Source organism: Grampus griseus (genome assembly GCF_964374135.1).
Source record: "Grampus griseus genome assembly, chromosome: 3".
Taxonomy (NCBI): domain Eukaryota; kingdom Metazoa; phylum Chordata; class Mammalia; order Artiodactyla; family Delphinidae; genus Grampus; species Grampus griseus.
The window spans coordinates 143,055,577-143,070,939 of record NC_139019.1 but is presented as its reverse complement, the minus strand read 5'-3'; the positions used below and the strand labels follow the sequence as shown (position 1 = coordinate 143,070,939).

The 15,363-nt window shown below is 43.5% G+C and overlaps 1 protein-coding gene across 7 annotated transcripts in view; it reads right to left on the bottom strand.

Annotated features, from left to right (window-relative positions):
* Window positions 1–15,363, bottom strand: part of TENM2 (teneurin transmembrane protein 2) — a gene marked incomplete at both ends in the record, with an annotated part of 991,817 nt that overhangs the window by 327,508 nt on the left and 648,946 nt on the right. For all 7 annotated transcript variants that reach the window (XM_082650012.1, XM_082650013.1, XM_082650014.1 and 4 more), the window contains one exon: window positions 937–1,171. In XM_082650012.1, coding sequence (XP_082506138.1) covers window positions 937–1,171 — 235 coding nt within the window. The remainder of the gene's footprint in view (window positions 1–936; window positions 1,172–15,363) is intronic.

Here is a 15,363-nt window from a genome sequence, read left to right as displayed (position 1 = left end):
ACGGGCCATTACCAGAAAGATTACAGATTATTTCAGTCTTTCCTTAAACCTAAGTTATGAAAGTTTAAAAACTATGTGGGAACTTTTTGAAGGTTCAATATGAATTAGTCCTTCTCTCTTTAGTCTCCATGGTTCTTCCGGGCAAGGAAACTGTACCAATTGAAGCACACAAACCATGAAAGTGCCTGGGGGTGGAACAGCAAGGCCGTTCCAGTATCTGGCTGACCCACTGTCAATTACATTGCAGCTTGCCACACTGTGACCAATGCCCCTTCCTTCAGGTCACTAAGGCAGGTGTGATTTTGGAAGACCAGAAGCAAAGGTGAGAAAAGGACAGAAGCAAAGGCAAAACAAAACAAAGCCAGACCTGGAGATCACTTTGAAACCCTTCCCTCTCAACATAAGTGCTGCCGCTTTTTTCTTGTTTGTTTTTTTACACTATTGTTTGCCCCTCAGGCATCAGGCTGTTAGTGTATACAGGAGGGATTAAAGTGAGACTGCATGTTGGATGAAGTATAAATTAAAATTATACTGCTGTCAGTCTGGAATCAGGGATTGTTGCTCAAGGTCTCCCCAAACACTTAATTTCAAATGAGTCTTCATTTATTACTTCAAGAAAGGCTAAATGCATAATTTATCAGCAGCTTTCTGTCAATATACCCTTAGAAGTATGTTTCCCATGAGTCTTTGAGTAAAAATATGTTATGCTAATTCTATTAGTTGGGTACACAGGAGCTGTGGAAGAAAGTAAACAAGCATTAAAAGGAGACACATGTGAACGAAGAAATACCTATCAACCTACCGTCCAGGGTCAAATTACCAAGGGAACAGCACAGAGTTGGTAAACTTGTCCCATAATGTAGGCGGGATTTTCTCCCGACTGCTCTGGGCGGGTGATGCAGCAGGGAGCCGGGTGTGATCGTGATGGGGACTTACCGGGTCTCCAGGGGCACGTTGCTGTTTAGCACCCAGCTGTCCTGAAGCTGAACTGACTCGGGCGTGGTGGCCAGGTCGTTGGGCGCAGGAGCCGGGGCGTGAATCTGACTCCGCCGATTGGTCAGCGAGTTCCTGTTGAGGGAATTGGCTGACGAGTGGTGATGGGACAGCGTGTGGTTGTGCGGGGGTGGCAGAGGGGGCCTCAGAGTCGACTGGCTGTGGTGGTTCGGAGGGCCTGAGAAAAGAGGAAGGAGAAACGGCCATTAGGGGCTTCAGAATGCGGCCGCGTTCGCTCTGCAAGCCTGCGGAGGAGAGCCTGGAACAAAAGCCTCGATATTGACAATTGCCGAATGTCACGAACTACAGATGCAGATACGACTGTGTCCAGCATCCCAGTGTCAGTTACTAACGAATAGTATACTTTGATTTGCCTTTATCCCTCGGCATCAAATTAAGAATGAGAAACTAGGTTAGCAAAACCAGGCTGGTGAGGGCTGACCAGTGGAATTATTTGAAACATATTAATTCGGCAATGAAAGTAACATGATATTCAAGGCTGAGCATTGTTGTAACAAGTCCCTAGCCCATTTCCTGGTAAACCAGTACACTCCATACATTCTTTAAAAACATGGCATCTTTCTGAAGGTATAAGAAAGATGGCACGGGCTTCCCTGGTGGTGCAGTGGTTGAGAGTCCGCCTGCCGATGCAGGGGACACGGGTTCATGCCCCGGTCCGGGAAGATCCCACGTGCCGTGGAGCGGCTGGGCCCGTGAGCCATGGCCGCTGAGCCTGCGCGTCCGGAGCCTGTGCTCCGCAACGGGAGAGGCCACGACAGTGAGAGGCCCGCGTACCGCAAAAAAAAAAAAAAAAAAAAAAGATAGATGACACACTCTAAGTCAGGGAGTAGTAAATGTAAACACCTATCAGGGGCCAGGCAGGAAAGTGAAGTGGACTGGGGTGAACTGGAGAGGGCAGGGAGCAGCCCTCACTCAGATCCAGGCTCACGTGGCCATGTAGGGGTTAGAGCTCAAAGCAGATGATCTTCCAGTTTTTCTAGGAGAGCTGAAGATCTGGACTTTTTCAAAAGACTTTTCTGTATTTTAAAAAATGTTGACAATTAAAAAATATGTGTGTGTCTTTGTGTATTTATATATATGTTTATATATACACACATATTCACATGTATATGTATACTTTTTTTTTAAATGAGAATCAACAAAACACACCTGTGAGCCCGCTCAGATCAGGGGCTTCATAACATCTGTCCTCTGAGAGATGAACCCTGAGGACCCAGTCTCTGGAGAAGGTCAGGGTTGATGTTTTCAAACCACGACCCTTACTCCAAATTGCATCCTGGTTTCTAAACTTGCAATCCTCTGTCCTTGCAGGAAAAACGCACAAAGGACAACTATACCCCTGTATTCCCCTGTAATTCCCCTGTAAGTATGACCACGGATGACAATTCCACACACCGTTGTCCTAGCAACCCACTCTCCACCTATGAAGTGAAATATTTGAAGCATAATGAAAATGAAGGTCGTTCATTATGCAACGTAAGCCTATAATTTGGTTTCAATGGCTACTGAAACATGACTTTTAATTTGTGTCCTTTGAGGAAGTTTATTTTGTGAAGCCTCCAGTCGGGGTTGGCAGCCCGCCAGGTGACTGCCAAGCCTTGTCATTTTGGCCCCTGCCAACTTTCAATATCCTCAGCCCCTGCTGTCCTGGCTTTCAGAAGTTGGCTCAAGTCATTTAAACAAGCAATTTGACACACATTTCAACTACTTGTCTCCTTAGGTGACCGGGCTACATCTCCAAAAGGTGTAATCTACATTCCGTGGCTCCTGGGAAGCTTGCAGAAACGTTCCGAAAGAAAGACAACATGTCAAGAAGATCCTAGGTTTGGAGAGCATCATGACCATCGAAAACAGGAAAGAAAAATACAGAGGAAAGTGGTTCCTTGAAGTTTGCATCTCTGGGCTGCAATTACTTGGGGGGATTTTTCTTTTTGGTGTGCAGAAAAAGACAACTACAACTAAAACCTAATGGGAAATGCCACTGTACAAGTTGTATAGATTTTAAATCGCGTCCTCCAAATGAACCTGTAATTCGTATTTTCCATTCTGCACCAGTGGCATTTTAAATATATCTTTGAGGGAGTTCCATTGCTGTAGCAGGCTACTATATTTTCTGGCATTGTTGTCTGTCTTGTAATCTATTATTATATAGTTATTTACGTTTGTCTGTCTTGTATTAGTGGAAAGAGGTGAGAAAAGGGGGTGAAATGATGTAATAGTGATCCTTCAGAGATGCTATCCAAGCCCCTCACACAAGGTTAATGAATTCTCATGCCTTTCCTTCTCCCCCTCTCAACTCCCATCATAGTATCATTATTCTCCATTAGTTAGGTAATTATGAGACTTGCCTCGGGAAGGCGAGATGAATCAGTGTTCAAGCGAGAACCCACCCTTCCCAGCCCCAAGCCCTAACCTACCATCTCCCTCAGCTCCCCCGGCCCCCGCCCTCCAGCCCTCCAGACCACACACTCTCCCAAAGTACAAAGAGGCCGTGTGAGGGATTTAATTCACTAAATGAGATATCGGGACCCTCCTGCTTTCTGTCTGTTCACCCTGAGATTTCTCTGTCTGCTCCAGCCTGGGTGGCCCTTCCCTGTCCCTCTGTGTTCAGTGTGGGTGGAATTCCTGTGGTTGTCTTTCTGCGGACACAGCCAGGGGTGGTGCTGATGGGGGAATGGAAACGCCGACCCGGGTGTGGTGTGGTACGTTCCAAACAAAATAGAGGCTGAGTTTTCCAGTTAACTGAAAGAAACGGCAAACTCGCTTTCCATTTCTCCTAAAGAGAAGGCCTAGGGTTTCATGGGGTCGGGGGGAGATGGAGAAAGAAGTGCAGAGGAAGATGAGCAAATACTTAACTCTCCACTCATCCGGGTCCTCCTATAAAGCAACAAGCTCTTTCAGTGCACTTACATCAAATTACTGATAGCAATTATAACAAAAACTATCCCCCGTCCTCAATATCGAAAGATGTTCTCCTTACACGGCTGCTCATTTCCACTGTGACGTTGATCATATTTGCTCATTTATCTCTCTATCCAAAACACAAACTTTTCAACTAGGTACAGGAGATAGAAGGAAAAGACAATGACAACACAGAGGGGTAAAGGCTACCACTGGGGGAGAAGCAGAGCGGTGCGGGAGCATTGAGCCGGTGGTTAGGAGATAAAATCGGAAGAAATGAGTTCAAGGATCGGATCTGACCCCTTTTGAGTTGTGTGACCCTGGGCCTGAGACTTCATTTAATTGTCCGTGTCCTCACCTGCCAAATGATGAAGACAGCAGTAACTACCTGTAAGGAAGTTCGAGGGGAAGATGAATGTAAAATGCTAAACATGCTACCCGATGGCTGGCAAGTTCCCCCAAACCGTGTGCAGGGAACACTGCTTGGTTCTCCTAGGAATAAACGGATGGATAAAGACGTAACTGCGGCTCTCAAGGATCCCAGATTTGAGGAGATGGAGTACACCCAGAGCTCATCTCTCTAGGCCAGGAGTCACAAACCAGCGGCGCCCAAGCTGAATATTACCAAAAATTCAAGGTCAAGATTGTATATCCTGTTCCAGACTTCTGACTTCTCTTGAAAACAAAAACCAATTGAAGTCTGTATTCTCTCAAGGCAACAATTGGATAGAGCTGAATGCCACTGGGTGGTTTTGTTTGTTTAGTTTGTTTTTGTCATCAGCCCGAATGATCCCTGCCATCTTCATCTGGTCGGATGTATGCATTTATGTTACTGGCTGGTGGGCATTTATGTTTCTGACTGCTGGCTTGACTTGGGGGTTCCTCAGCATTCTGTGTGGGTCACGTACCGCTAATATAACAACATCTCTGCTACAGCTAATGATCTCAAGCACTTTTTTGTGTATGTTTTTGTTATACTCCAATGCGTTATATATCATATATATATATATCCAATATATATATATGTGTTATACTCCAATGCGTTATATATCCAACATATATATATATATATATGTGTGTTATATATCCAATGCGTTTGCAGGATGTGACGGTTTTCTATTTCAAAAAATGCAGACAATGGTAAGCAACAGGCCTTACTGCTTTCTAAGACGCTAAATGACATGAAAAGCCATTCTCCAAGGCAGGGTTGTCTTCAGTCTGTGGTGAAACAAAAATGAATAACCTCGGCTTGATGAAGGAAACTTCACATCCGCTCCGAGTTCCATACTTTTATTGGGCTTAATTCATGTGCATCAAATGGCCCTTCTACTACATAAATATGAAATCACATAATAATGTAATTGAGCCACAAATAACTATGTAACATAAACACTTACATGGTATCAACCTAATAAGTAGGCTTTTAGCAGGCAAAAGGCAACAGGCATTAAACTTGCTGTGTTAACCTATTATTCTACACCTGATTTATCTCGGGTCCAGAACCTGGAATTTGTTTTCAGGTACTGTGGGGCTTTTAGTCCTAGGAAGAAGGAGCTATATATTGGTTCTTTGTTAAAAGCTAGGGTGGGACAGGTAGGACTCGTAGCAAAGATAAGTTAATTTGTGGAGAAGGTGCTTCCTGTAGATTTAAAAATTAAGTGCTTGAATGAATGCTTAACTTGTCCTGTTTGCTTGTTTGGACTCATTTGCTGGAATGGTCTATGCTTCTGAGCATTTAGATTTGCTGTGGGACAGTTGCCAGCAATTTTGATCCTGACAGAGATGCCGTTCACATATTCTGTCCTTCCTAAATGCCAATTGGTTGACAGTAGAGTTTTAAAAAATAAAGCAGTGCTTCTTTATCAATTCACAACATCAATTCCAACAAAGTTGTGTGGCCACTAAAAAATCAACTCTGTTTTTAAAATTTTTTAAGTATAGTTGATTTATGATATCGTGTAAGTTTCAGTGTACAGCACAGCAATTCAGTTATACATATACTATATATGTATGTATATATATTCTTTTTCAGATTCTTTTCCCATATAGGTTATTATGTAATACTGAGTATAGTTTCCTGTGCTAAACAGTAGGTCCTCGTTGCTTATCTATTTTATACATGTTAATCCCAGCCTCCTAATTTATCCCTCCCCCATCCCCCTTTCCCCTTTGGTAACCATTAGTTTGTTTTCTGTGTCTGTGAGTCTCTTTCTGTTTTGGAAATAAGTTCATTTGTGTCTTTTTCTTTTTTTTGATTCCACATATAAGCTATATCATATGGTATTTGTCTTTGTCTGGCTTACTTCACCTAGTATGATCATCTCTAGGTCTATCCATGTTGCTGCAAATGGCATTATTTCATTCCTTTTCATGGCTGAGTAGTATTCCATTGTGTATATATACTGGAGTATCAACTCTTGTGTTGACTAGATGAGTGGTGCTCAAATAGCGTGTGGAAATCAGCAACACCCACATTTTAAATAATGTATAAAGAAAGAATTTTCTTTGCAGCTAAGGAAGTAAATTCACAATAATTGGCTACTGTTGTTGCATTTTTCCTAAATAAACAGCTGGGGGAGGCATTAGGCTGGGTCTACCCTTGCCAAGCGGGGTGTTGATGAGAGTGGGAAGGCAGGGATGAACTCAGATTGGTGGTGTTTTGCCCACACCAATTATTCCTGGCAATTAAAAATGATGATAAAATGTGTGAAAGGAAAAATAAAAGTAGAGCCCTGCCTAGCTGCTAATAATTCACGCGTTCTTGGAGATGGCATGCCAGTTGCTGGCCTTTAAAAAAATGTCAACCCTTCGGACCCCAAGATAATGAATTAACCACAAACTGTCTGCCTTAAGAACTTCACCTTTGGAGCAAGTTCCATCCTGAGGGCAACCTGAAGATGCAAGAAGTGGGGACGGTGTTGACAGAGCTTCTGGAGTCTCTGGGTGATGAAAACTGGCACCAGGACACCCTGTTCAAATCTGACCTTGAATGGGAGCTAGAGGGAGTCGGAGGTGAGAATTTTCAAGCGTAACAGCCTCTGGTTAGAACTACGGAGAGTGGAGGCTATTGCGGATGGCCAGGCTGCTGGGTGGCTTTGAACCCCTGCTTGGCCACTTACTAGCTGTGTGACCACTGGAAAGTTACGTATTGTTTTCTGAGTCTGTTTCTTCATCTGTAAAATGGGTATAGAGATTTTACTTCTTTCATATGGTTGTTAGGAGAATCAAATGAGAATATGTATAGGGAGCCTAGCACAATTCTTAGCATATAGTAAGCTACCAACACATATTATTTTGTGTTATAGTTAATAATACCAGTAATAGTAATAACAACAATAGCAACCATGGTTCTGGTGAAAGTAATGAGTACGTCCTGGGTCGCTCCAGTTTTCCTAGCTCTTTGAGGTGGCAGCTTTCATGGTGAGGTATCACATCAGCATATGGAGGCGAAGTCACTAACCTCAGACCTCTCTACCTTCAAATTCTGTCTACAGAAGGGCATAGTGACTAAGTGACATGGCACAGGCATTAATACAGGTGGTCTTAAGAGCATCTCTCTAAGAGCCTGCCGAAGTGGAACTTGGGATTCAGAGCTGTCCCATTTCCATAAACAAATAATGACAACAAACCAATAATACTGACAATAGGTGCTATGAATTAACTCTCCCTGTGTGTCTGATCCTGTGGTAAGTGCTGTACTTAAATTATTTCAGGGTATTCCCACTCACTCCTATGGGATAGGTTCTCTTATCATCCCCATTTATACAGATCCTGCCCGTGAGGCTCAGAGAGGTTAAGTAATTCGTCAGTGGTCACACAGCTCAGTAAACGGTAGAGCTGATATTTGACCCCAGGGTCTCTTCCCCACTCTGCCGCATGCAGAGGAGCACGAGGCCCCAGAGAGAACGCACACAGGGAGGGAATGAGGACCCTGCCCCAGTTTATGCACGTCCCCTCAGATACAGAGGAAAACTGGCTTGACGCATTTCTTTGCACATGTGCTTAAACTGTAGAAGCAAATCTTGTGAGAAAGTGGAGGGAACCGCCCACCTCAAAGCTCTGCCCCTCACAGTGCTGCTTGAATCAGGAGAAATAGGCCAGAAGAGCCAAAGTGCAGCACAGTCTCTTTTCTGTGCTTTCCCGAAAGGCCCTCCTCAAGCCTCCTCCTCCACGCTGCATCCCTGGCTCCCAATTAGGTCTGCTGGAGGCAGAAACAAGGGCACACTGCTCCCATCTCATCCTGCCAGCTCCGACTGCAGGCACTTTGCCAATAGCCCGGGGTTGCGGGGAGGGGGGTCCAGATCCAGCTTCCTCCTACATTCGGAGAGAGGCTTACTTATTTGTCTCAAAGTACTGGATGCTGCGGACATTCAGCTTGCTCCCTCCCTCCCTGTCTTTAATATCTACTGAATGATTTGTTTCCTAATGAGCGGACTCTTATTTTTTATTATTGACCCTCCTGTGGTATTGCTGGCTTTGCAGGATGGTTGGCTGGTCTGCAGTATTTCTTGCAATTGGCTGCTATTGTCAGGCTGCACATTTCTCCGCATTTCAGAATAGAGGAGAAAAAAGAAAGCAGGATGAAGGAGCCAGCCAAGTTACGGCCTCTTTCTCATTTCCCAGGGGGCCTCACATAGGCTCTGGCCGGTGCCTCTTGGCCTGAGTTGCACAGTCCTGGACCAGGGGCCATCCTTCATGGAAAGACCCCAGTCAGCCTGACCAGAGCACCAGAGAAGGAAAGGATGGTACTTACTCATAAGGAATGATCTGTAGTTCCCCTGCTTACATAAAATGTATGACCTCAGAGAAAAAACATCCCGGGTGCCTTCATAATGACGCATCCCATGACAGAAGCATGGGGATTGCAGTCATAAGGAGGAATCACCTGCAGGCTTAGAAACCAAAGTTTTGTCACCTCTACCTACATTCATAAACAACTACAGTTTGGAGGGGACATATTAGCTCATCTAAGAACAATCGGTCACATTTAATAAGCCCCAGCTGTGTAATAAGCACTCTATATATTGTACCTTATTTCAAACTTATAATACTCTACTCAGTATTCTGTAAAAACCTATATGAGAAAAGAATCTGAAAAAGAATGAATATATGTATATGTGTAACTGAATCACTTTGCTGTACACCTGAAACTAACACAACATTGTAAAATCAACTATACTCCAATAAAATCAAAATGAAAAAAAACTTACAATAACCTTCAGAATAGATATTGTTGTCCACTTTAAAGATGAGGAAATGGAGGGGCAAGGAGGTTAAATGATATGCTTCCCTTCGTACATTTTGTATTTAACTGTATACATTTGGGCCCGTTTCCAGCGCACACAGGGTACATCTCTTTCATCACCCTTGGCACAAGGTTTTGTATTATTTTTGGACTCTCCTGTGTTCCCAGCTAGACTGTGAGCTCCTCCAATGCAAAGAGCATGTCTCTCTTATTTTTATATCCCCGGCACAAGGCTACAGTACCTGGCACAGAAGGAGCACAGAGTGAATGAACAAATGAATTGACAACTCATGTCCCTGGAGGGTGGTGAGCCTCAGCAGAGAGGGATCAGAGTAGATTTTTGCCTCTGTTCTTTGAGCATGTAGTTAATTCCCCTAACGCTTACTGCCCTCAGAGGGTCCATTAACAGGGAGAGAGCCAGACACGGGAGGAAGGTGACTTCCATCCCCTCTGTTTTAATTTGTTTGTTTTTTCCTGGCTCTGCCTGAATTCTTTTTTATTTTTATTAATAACAATCTTACTGAGCTATAATAAAATTCAGCTCCTTGGAGTGTACATTTTAGTATTTTAAACGTATATTCACCGAGATGTGCAAACATCACTGTTGTCTAATTTTAGGACATTTCTGTCACCACCCCTCTCCCTCCGGCAAGGAAACCCCATACCCATTAGCAGGTGCTTTCCAATACCTCCTGTTAATCTACTCTCTGTTCCCATGAATTTGCCTATTCTGGACATTTCATTTTAATTAATTTATTTGTTTATTTTTGGCTGCATTGGGTCTTTGTTGCTGCGCGCGGGCTTTCTCTAGTTGCGGTAAGCGGGGGCTACTCTTCGTTGTGGTGCGAGGGCTTCTCATGCGGTGGCTTCTCTTGTTGCGGAGCATCAGCTCTAGGCACGCAGGCTCAGTAGTTGTGGCTCGTGGCTCTAGAGCACAGGCTCAGTAGTTGTGGCCCACGGGCTTATGTTGCTTCGCGGCGTGTGGGATCTTCTGGACCAGGGCTTGAACCCTTGTCCCCTGCATTGGCAGGCAGATTCTTAACCACTGCGTCACCAGGGAAACCCTGGACATTTCATATAAATGGTGATTCCCTCTGTTTTTTTTTATAACCACGATGTTTGTCTATTGCAGAGTCCCGTTGGGACCAATCAAAGTTAGATCTCAGATGGGGGCCACTTCATACCATTTAAAAAAAATCTTTCCCGGGCAACCTGAAGCCAGTCCTTCACAGGAGCTTTTTGGCTGGGGCCCCGCTGCTGTTGATATTTTTCAGGTGGAGATTGTTAGGCGATGGCCATTTGAGAGCCAACTGTACACTTGAGGGTCTGAGGGGGATCCTGAAATTCGTTCCAGTGCTTCAGGCATGGCTGTAATCACAGCAGAGAGCCATTTCTGGTCAGCCAAAACCTAGCCACGCACAGGCAGGGACTCTCGAGGGGAGGAAGGAAGAGAGCCAGAAGTCTTGAATCGGGTGCCAAACCAGCAGCTACCCTTGAATGACAAGCTTAACAGTGCTTGTTGGTTTGGGACTGTACCGCCCAAATAGGGCAAGTTCTCACCTCTGATGGATCACAAAGGGATTTTCATCATAGACGCCACATCATTTTACCATAGCCCTATACTCACTCCTTGCTTTCTTAAATCATCAGGAAAGTCTCACTTGAGATCAATGTCAACTCCATTAGCTACTTTCCAAGTGACAAATACAAAAAGAAAAAAAAAAGACCACTTGAAATATTTGAGAGAAATCCTCCTAAAGAGAAGATTCTATTGCGAAGTTACATCTGAGCAGGGCCTGTCTGAGCATTTCAATAAATCTACATTACCCTAGGTGTTTTGGCATCCTCTGGGAGAGGAATGCCTATCACTAGAAAGTAATGATTCTGGGTTTTTCAATTGCCCCAAGGATCCTGACAATGCTATTAAGACCCATGCTCTCCCTGTCGAGAAGTTTAGGAGTGAAATTATTAATACGCCCAGACGTTATGTTGATTGTTGCGCTGTAGCAGAAAATACTCTCTCTCTTATTTGAGCTGCATTATCACTTTCCCAGGCAGAGAACTGCATCAAAAATTTAAACTCTCATTCCAGCTCATCGCATAGCTTTTCAAGGTCTTATTGTAAAATAGGTTGGGCATAATTTGGATATTTCTCTACCCATGAAAGATAGTATGTTTTTCAAAGGCCAGACTATTTTTTTTTTTAAATAAAAATCACAGTGGAATTTTCTCCCATCAATACGTCATTCTTTAGCTCTCTAACTAGGTTTTCCTTGGGGTGTATTTCATTCCTTTTTTTTTTTTTTCTTTGAAATGGTCACAATTCTTTCCCCTGAACATAGGAAGAGGATCAAAACAAAGATAAAATATGATTTTGATTTCAGATTGAGCCTCTGAGTAACAGAAGGATGGGTACAAGCTCTGATCTACACCATTCGTTAATACCAAGAATGACTGAAGCGCACTAGTTAAATGGCAAGGACAGGATAAAGGTTCCTAGAGCATTTTCACTTCAAAACTCAGCAGAATTATTTACTATCTGGGTGACCTTTTCCCCAGATCTCTTGTGGTATGCACCTTATAGGGCAAGGGAACAGAAGTTTCTCCACACTATATAAACAGAAGTCAGGGGAATGTCAGACCTTGAACTGCATCTGGTTTCATGTCAAGTGACAGCTGCTATAATGGGATATACAGAGCATATTGCTGGAGATGTTTTCAGGATACTCTATCTGCCTTCAAAATACACACACACACACACACACACACACGCACAAGCACATAATTATCCCAGAGAAACAAATATCTGAGAGCTTCCTGAAGAAGCATTCCCCTCCCAGGATTACATGGTTCAGGTACTATCAGAGAGAGTGCCCTTTGGATTTTCTTTATAATTGTTTGGTGTTTTCTCTCAAAGTTGTCTTGGAACTGCTCTGCACTCTTAGTTAAAGTGGATCAGACAGTGCTCAAGGTTCTTCTTATGATGTAGCATGGATGATGAACAGGTATATCCAGCACTGAGGAAGGTAAGATGAGAAAATCCACCCCTTGGCGCTACCCAGGAGTCCCAGGATGCAAACAACTTTCAGAAAACACTGGGACCAACAGGATGCCAGTGTGCTCTGCCGATCTCAGTTTTGCGGGGGAGGAGGTGTCAATGACATTAGAATCACCATCTCCTACTGTGCCCCCGCCTTGAAAAACAGGGTTTCCTCTTAGCCATGGTTCATCATGCCATTGCCAGGGATTTTTCACAGTCTTTTCAACATTGATTTCTCCAGTTTTGCCAGGGCAACTTCTGTCGACAACCAGAGTTATGAAGTAGGTAACCCGTCTGGCCTTCTGTTTCCCCATCTATAAAAGGTGGTTAATAACCATCCCTACTTGGTAAAGAGAGTTAAATGAGATAGTATGTTTAAAGCTAAAGTGCTTAGAAAATGCATTATGAATAGGAAGTACTTAGGAAATGTCAGTATTTAGTTATTTTTGCCTAACCAGGCTAATTCTTTCTAGAGATGGTGGAGAGAGGAGTGAAATAGATCCTGTGACTCCAAGATTTTTTCAACGACCTGGAAAACTTCCTGCTGCCCAATATTCTTGAGGTAAATAGCACCATTAAGTACATGGGACCCTTATCTAAAAAAAATGATACAAATGAACTTATTTATAAAACAGAAATAGATTCACAGACATAGAAATAAACTTATGGTTACCAAAGGGGAAAGAGGGGGAGGGATAAATTAGGAGTTTGGGATTAACATATACACACTACTATACATAAAACAGACAAACAACAAGGACCCTTTGTATAGCACAGGGAACTATATTCAGTATCTTATAATAAATTATAATGGAAAAGAATCTGAAAGGAACAGATATATGTACATATGTATACATATATCACAGATATACCTGTATCTATACCTATATCTATATCTATATGTACAACTGAATCAATTTGCTGTACACCTGAAACTAACACATAGTAAATCAACTATACTTCAATTAAAAAACAACAACAACAAAGGGTCTTTTCCTACTCATGAGTTACAATAGCTCTAGGTCTTAAAACATATCGAAATAATCAGTGCTCTTAATTTTCACCTTTTGTAACTTAAACGCATTGAAATAGAACCATCTGATAGTTGGCAATTTGAAGGACCTTATAAGTAGCTTTTCACTTTTTATAAATTCTCTTATTCCCTATGAAAATCAGCATTAGGAAAGCTTAGCTTTTCTTGAACCTTGGTGTTCCTATTTAGTATCAGCCCTCATTTTGCATGAAAAACTTGTGGAAAATCCAGATGTTTAAGTTTCTCTTGCTGAGGTTCACCTGTGAGCCAAGCAAGTTGCTCTATTACTGCTATTCACCAGTGAACCCACTGAGGCCCTGAGTTATTCATCACATTTGGATGGCATAAGTCATGAATTAGCAATTTGTTTCTCAGGGCTTCTTGGGTTACTAAAACTTTCTAGTATTTATCATCTCAAATGGGATTATTCTTAATCCCATAACACAGAGAATGAGTCATCTCCTTCATGAAATAATCAGATTTGGTAAAGCAAATAATTTCCATTTCTAACACTGCTTATCTGACACTTTAACAGTGTGGCCTGGGAAGGCTTCTCAATAAGATGATATTTGATCAAAGACCTGAAGGAAAGAGGGAGAGAGCCATTCTAATATCTGGGGGAAGAAATATAGCAGGCAGAGAAAAAGCAAGAACACAGACATTTTAAAATCTGGGACGTGTGTAGGGATTGGCCAGATTATCAGCCTAGGTTTGTCTCTTCCATTCAGCTTCAAGCCTTGTTCTCAAAGAAAATATTGAACACTGAGCCTGCACTCTAGAGCCCACAAGCCACAACTACTGAGGCTGCATGCCACAACTCCAGAAGCCCATGCACCTACAGCCCGTGCTCTGCAACAAGAGAAGCCACTGCTATGAGAAGCCTGCACACCGCAATGAAGAGTAGCCCCCGCTCGCCACAACTAGAGAAAGCCCGTGTGCAACAACAAAGACCCAACGCAGCCAAAGATAAAATAAATAAAAGAAAATAAATTAATTAAAAACAACAACAACAACATTGAAGTAGATAAGAAAGGCCCTCCTCTGGGACCAGCGGAGTGGGAGAGGAGTGGAAGATGTTTGCCCCACCCACTCGACCCCAGGAATCCAACTGAGCTCCCAGGCCGGGTCCCCCACCCTCCAAGGCACCACCCCCTGCCGCATAGGTCCTGGGGGTGTAGGATGGAGGCCAAGGGAGAGCAGGAGAGGCAGGCAGGAGGGGGCCTCCAGGACTGGAGGAGCAGGAGAAGAGTGGAGGGCATTGTTCCCACCCTTTTGGGCCTAGAGAGCCTGCTGGGCTCCCAGGAAGGGTCCCCCGCCCGCTGAGACCAGAGGCAGGAGGCACACCTGGGCCCCTTCTCTTCCACTAAGCCTAAGCTCCACAGCTCCCAGGGCCTTTTCCAGCCCTGGGGGGTCCTAAGCATAGGCCCCGCCCACCATTCAAACCCCACCCCTGCTTAGGCCCTGCCCTCCACAGCCAAGGTCATTTCCACCTTTTTTGTTTTCCTCCTCCTCTTTTTTTTTTTTACTATTGTGGTTCTGTTTTACCTTCCAGTTGTTGTTTCATCGATATTTTTATTTTTATATTCTTTCTAACATATCTGTTAGTTACCTAGTCTAATTTTATTTTTTACTTTGCTATTGTTTTCCTTTTTTTGTTGTTTTTTTGCCACCCTGCATGGCTTGCAGGATCTTGGTTCATGACCCAGGAGCTGGGCCAAAGCTCCTGCGGTGGGAGCTCTGAGTCTGAACCACTGGACTAACAGAGAACCTCAGATCCCAGGGTATCTTCATCAGGGTGAGGTCCCCTGGAGGTCCTCATCTTGGCACCAATACCCAGCTCTACCCAACAGCCTACAAGCTCCAGTGTGGGAAGCCTCATGTCAAACAACCTGTAAGACAGGAACACAATTCTACTAATCGAAAAAAAGAAAAAAATGAGATGGTAAAAAAATATGTCACAGATGAAGGAGCAAGGTAAAAATCCTACAAGACCAAATAAATGAAGAGGAAATAGGCAATCTACCTGAAAAAGAATTCAGAGTAATGATAGTAAAGATGATCCAGAACCTCAGAAAAAGAATGGAGGCACGGATTGAGAAAATACAAGAAATTTTTAACAAAGATCTAGAG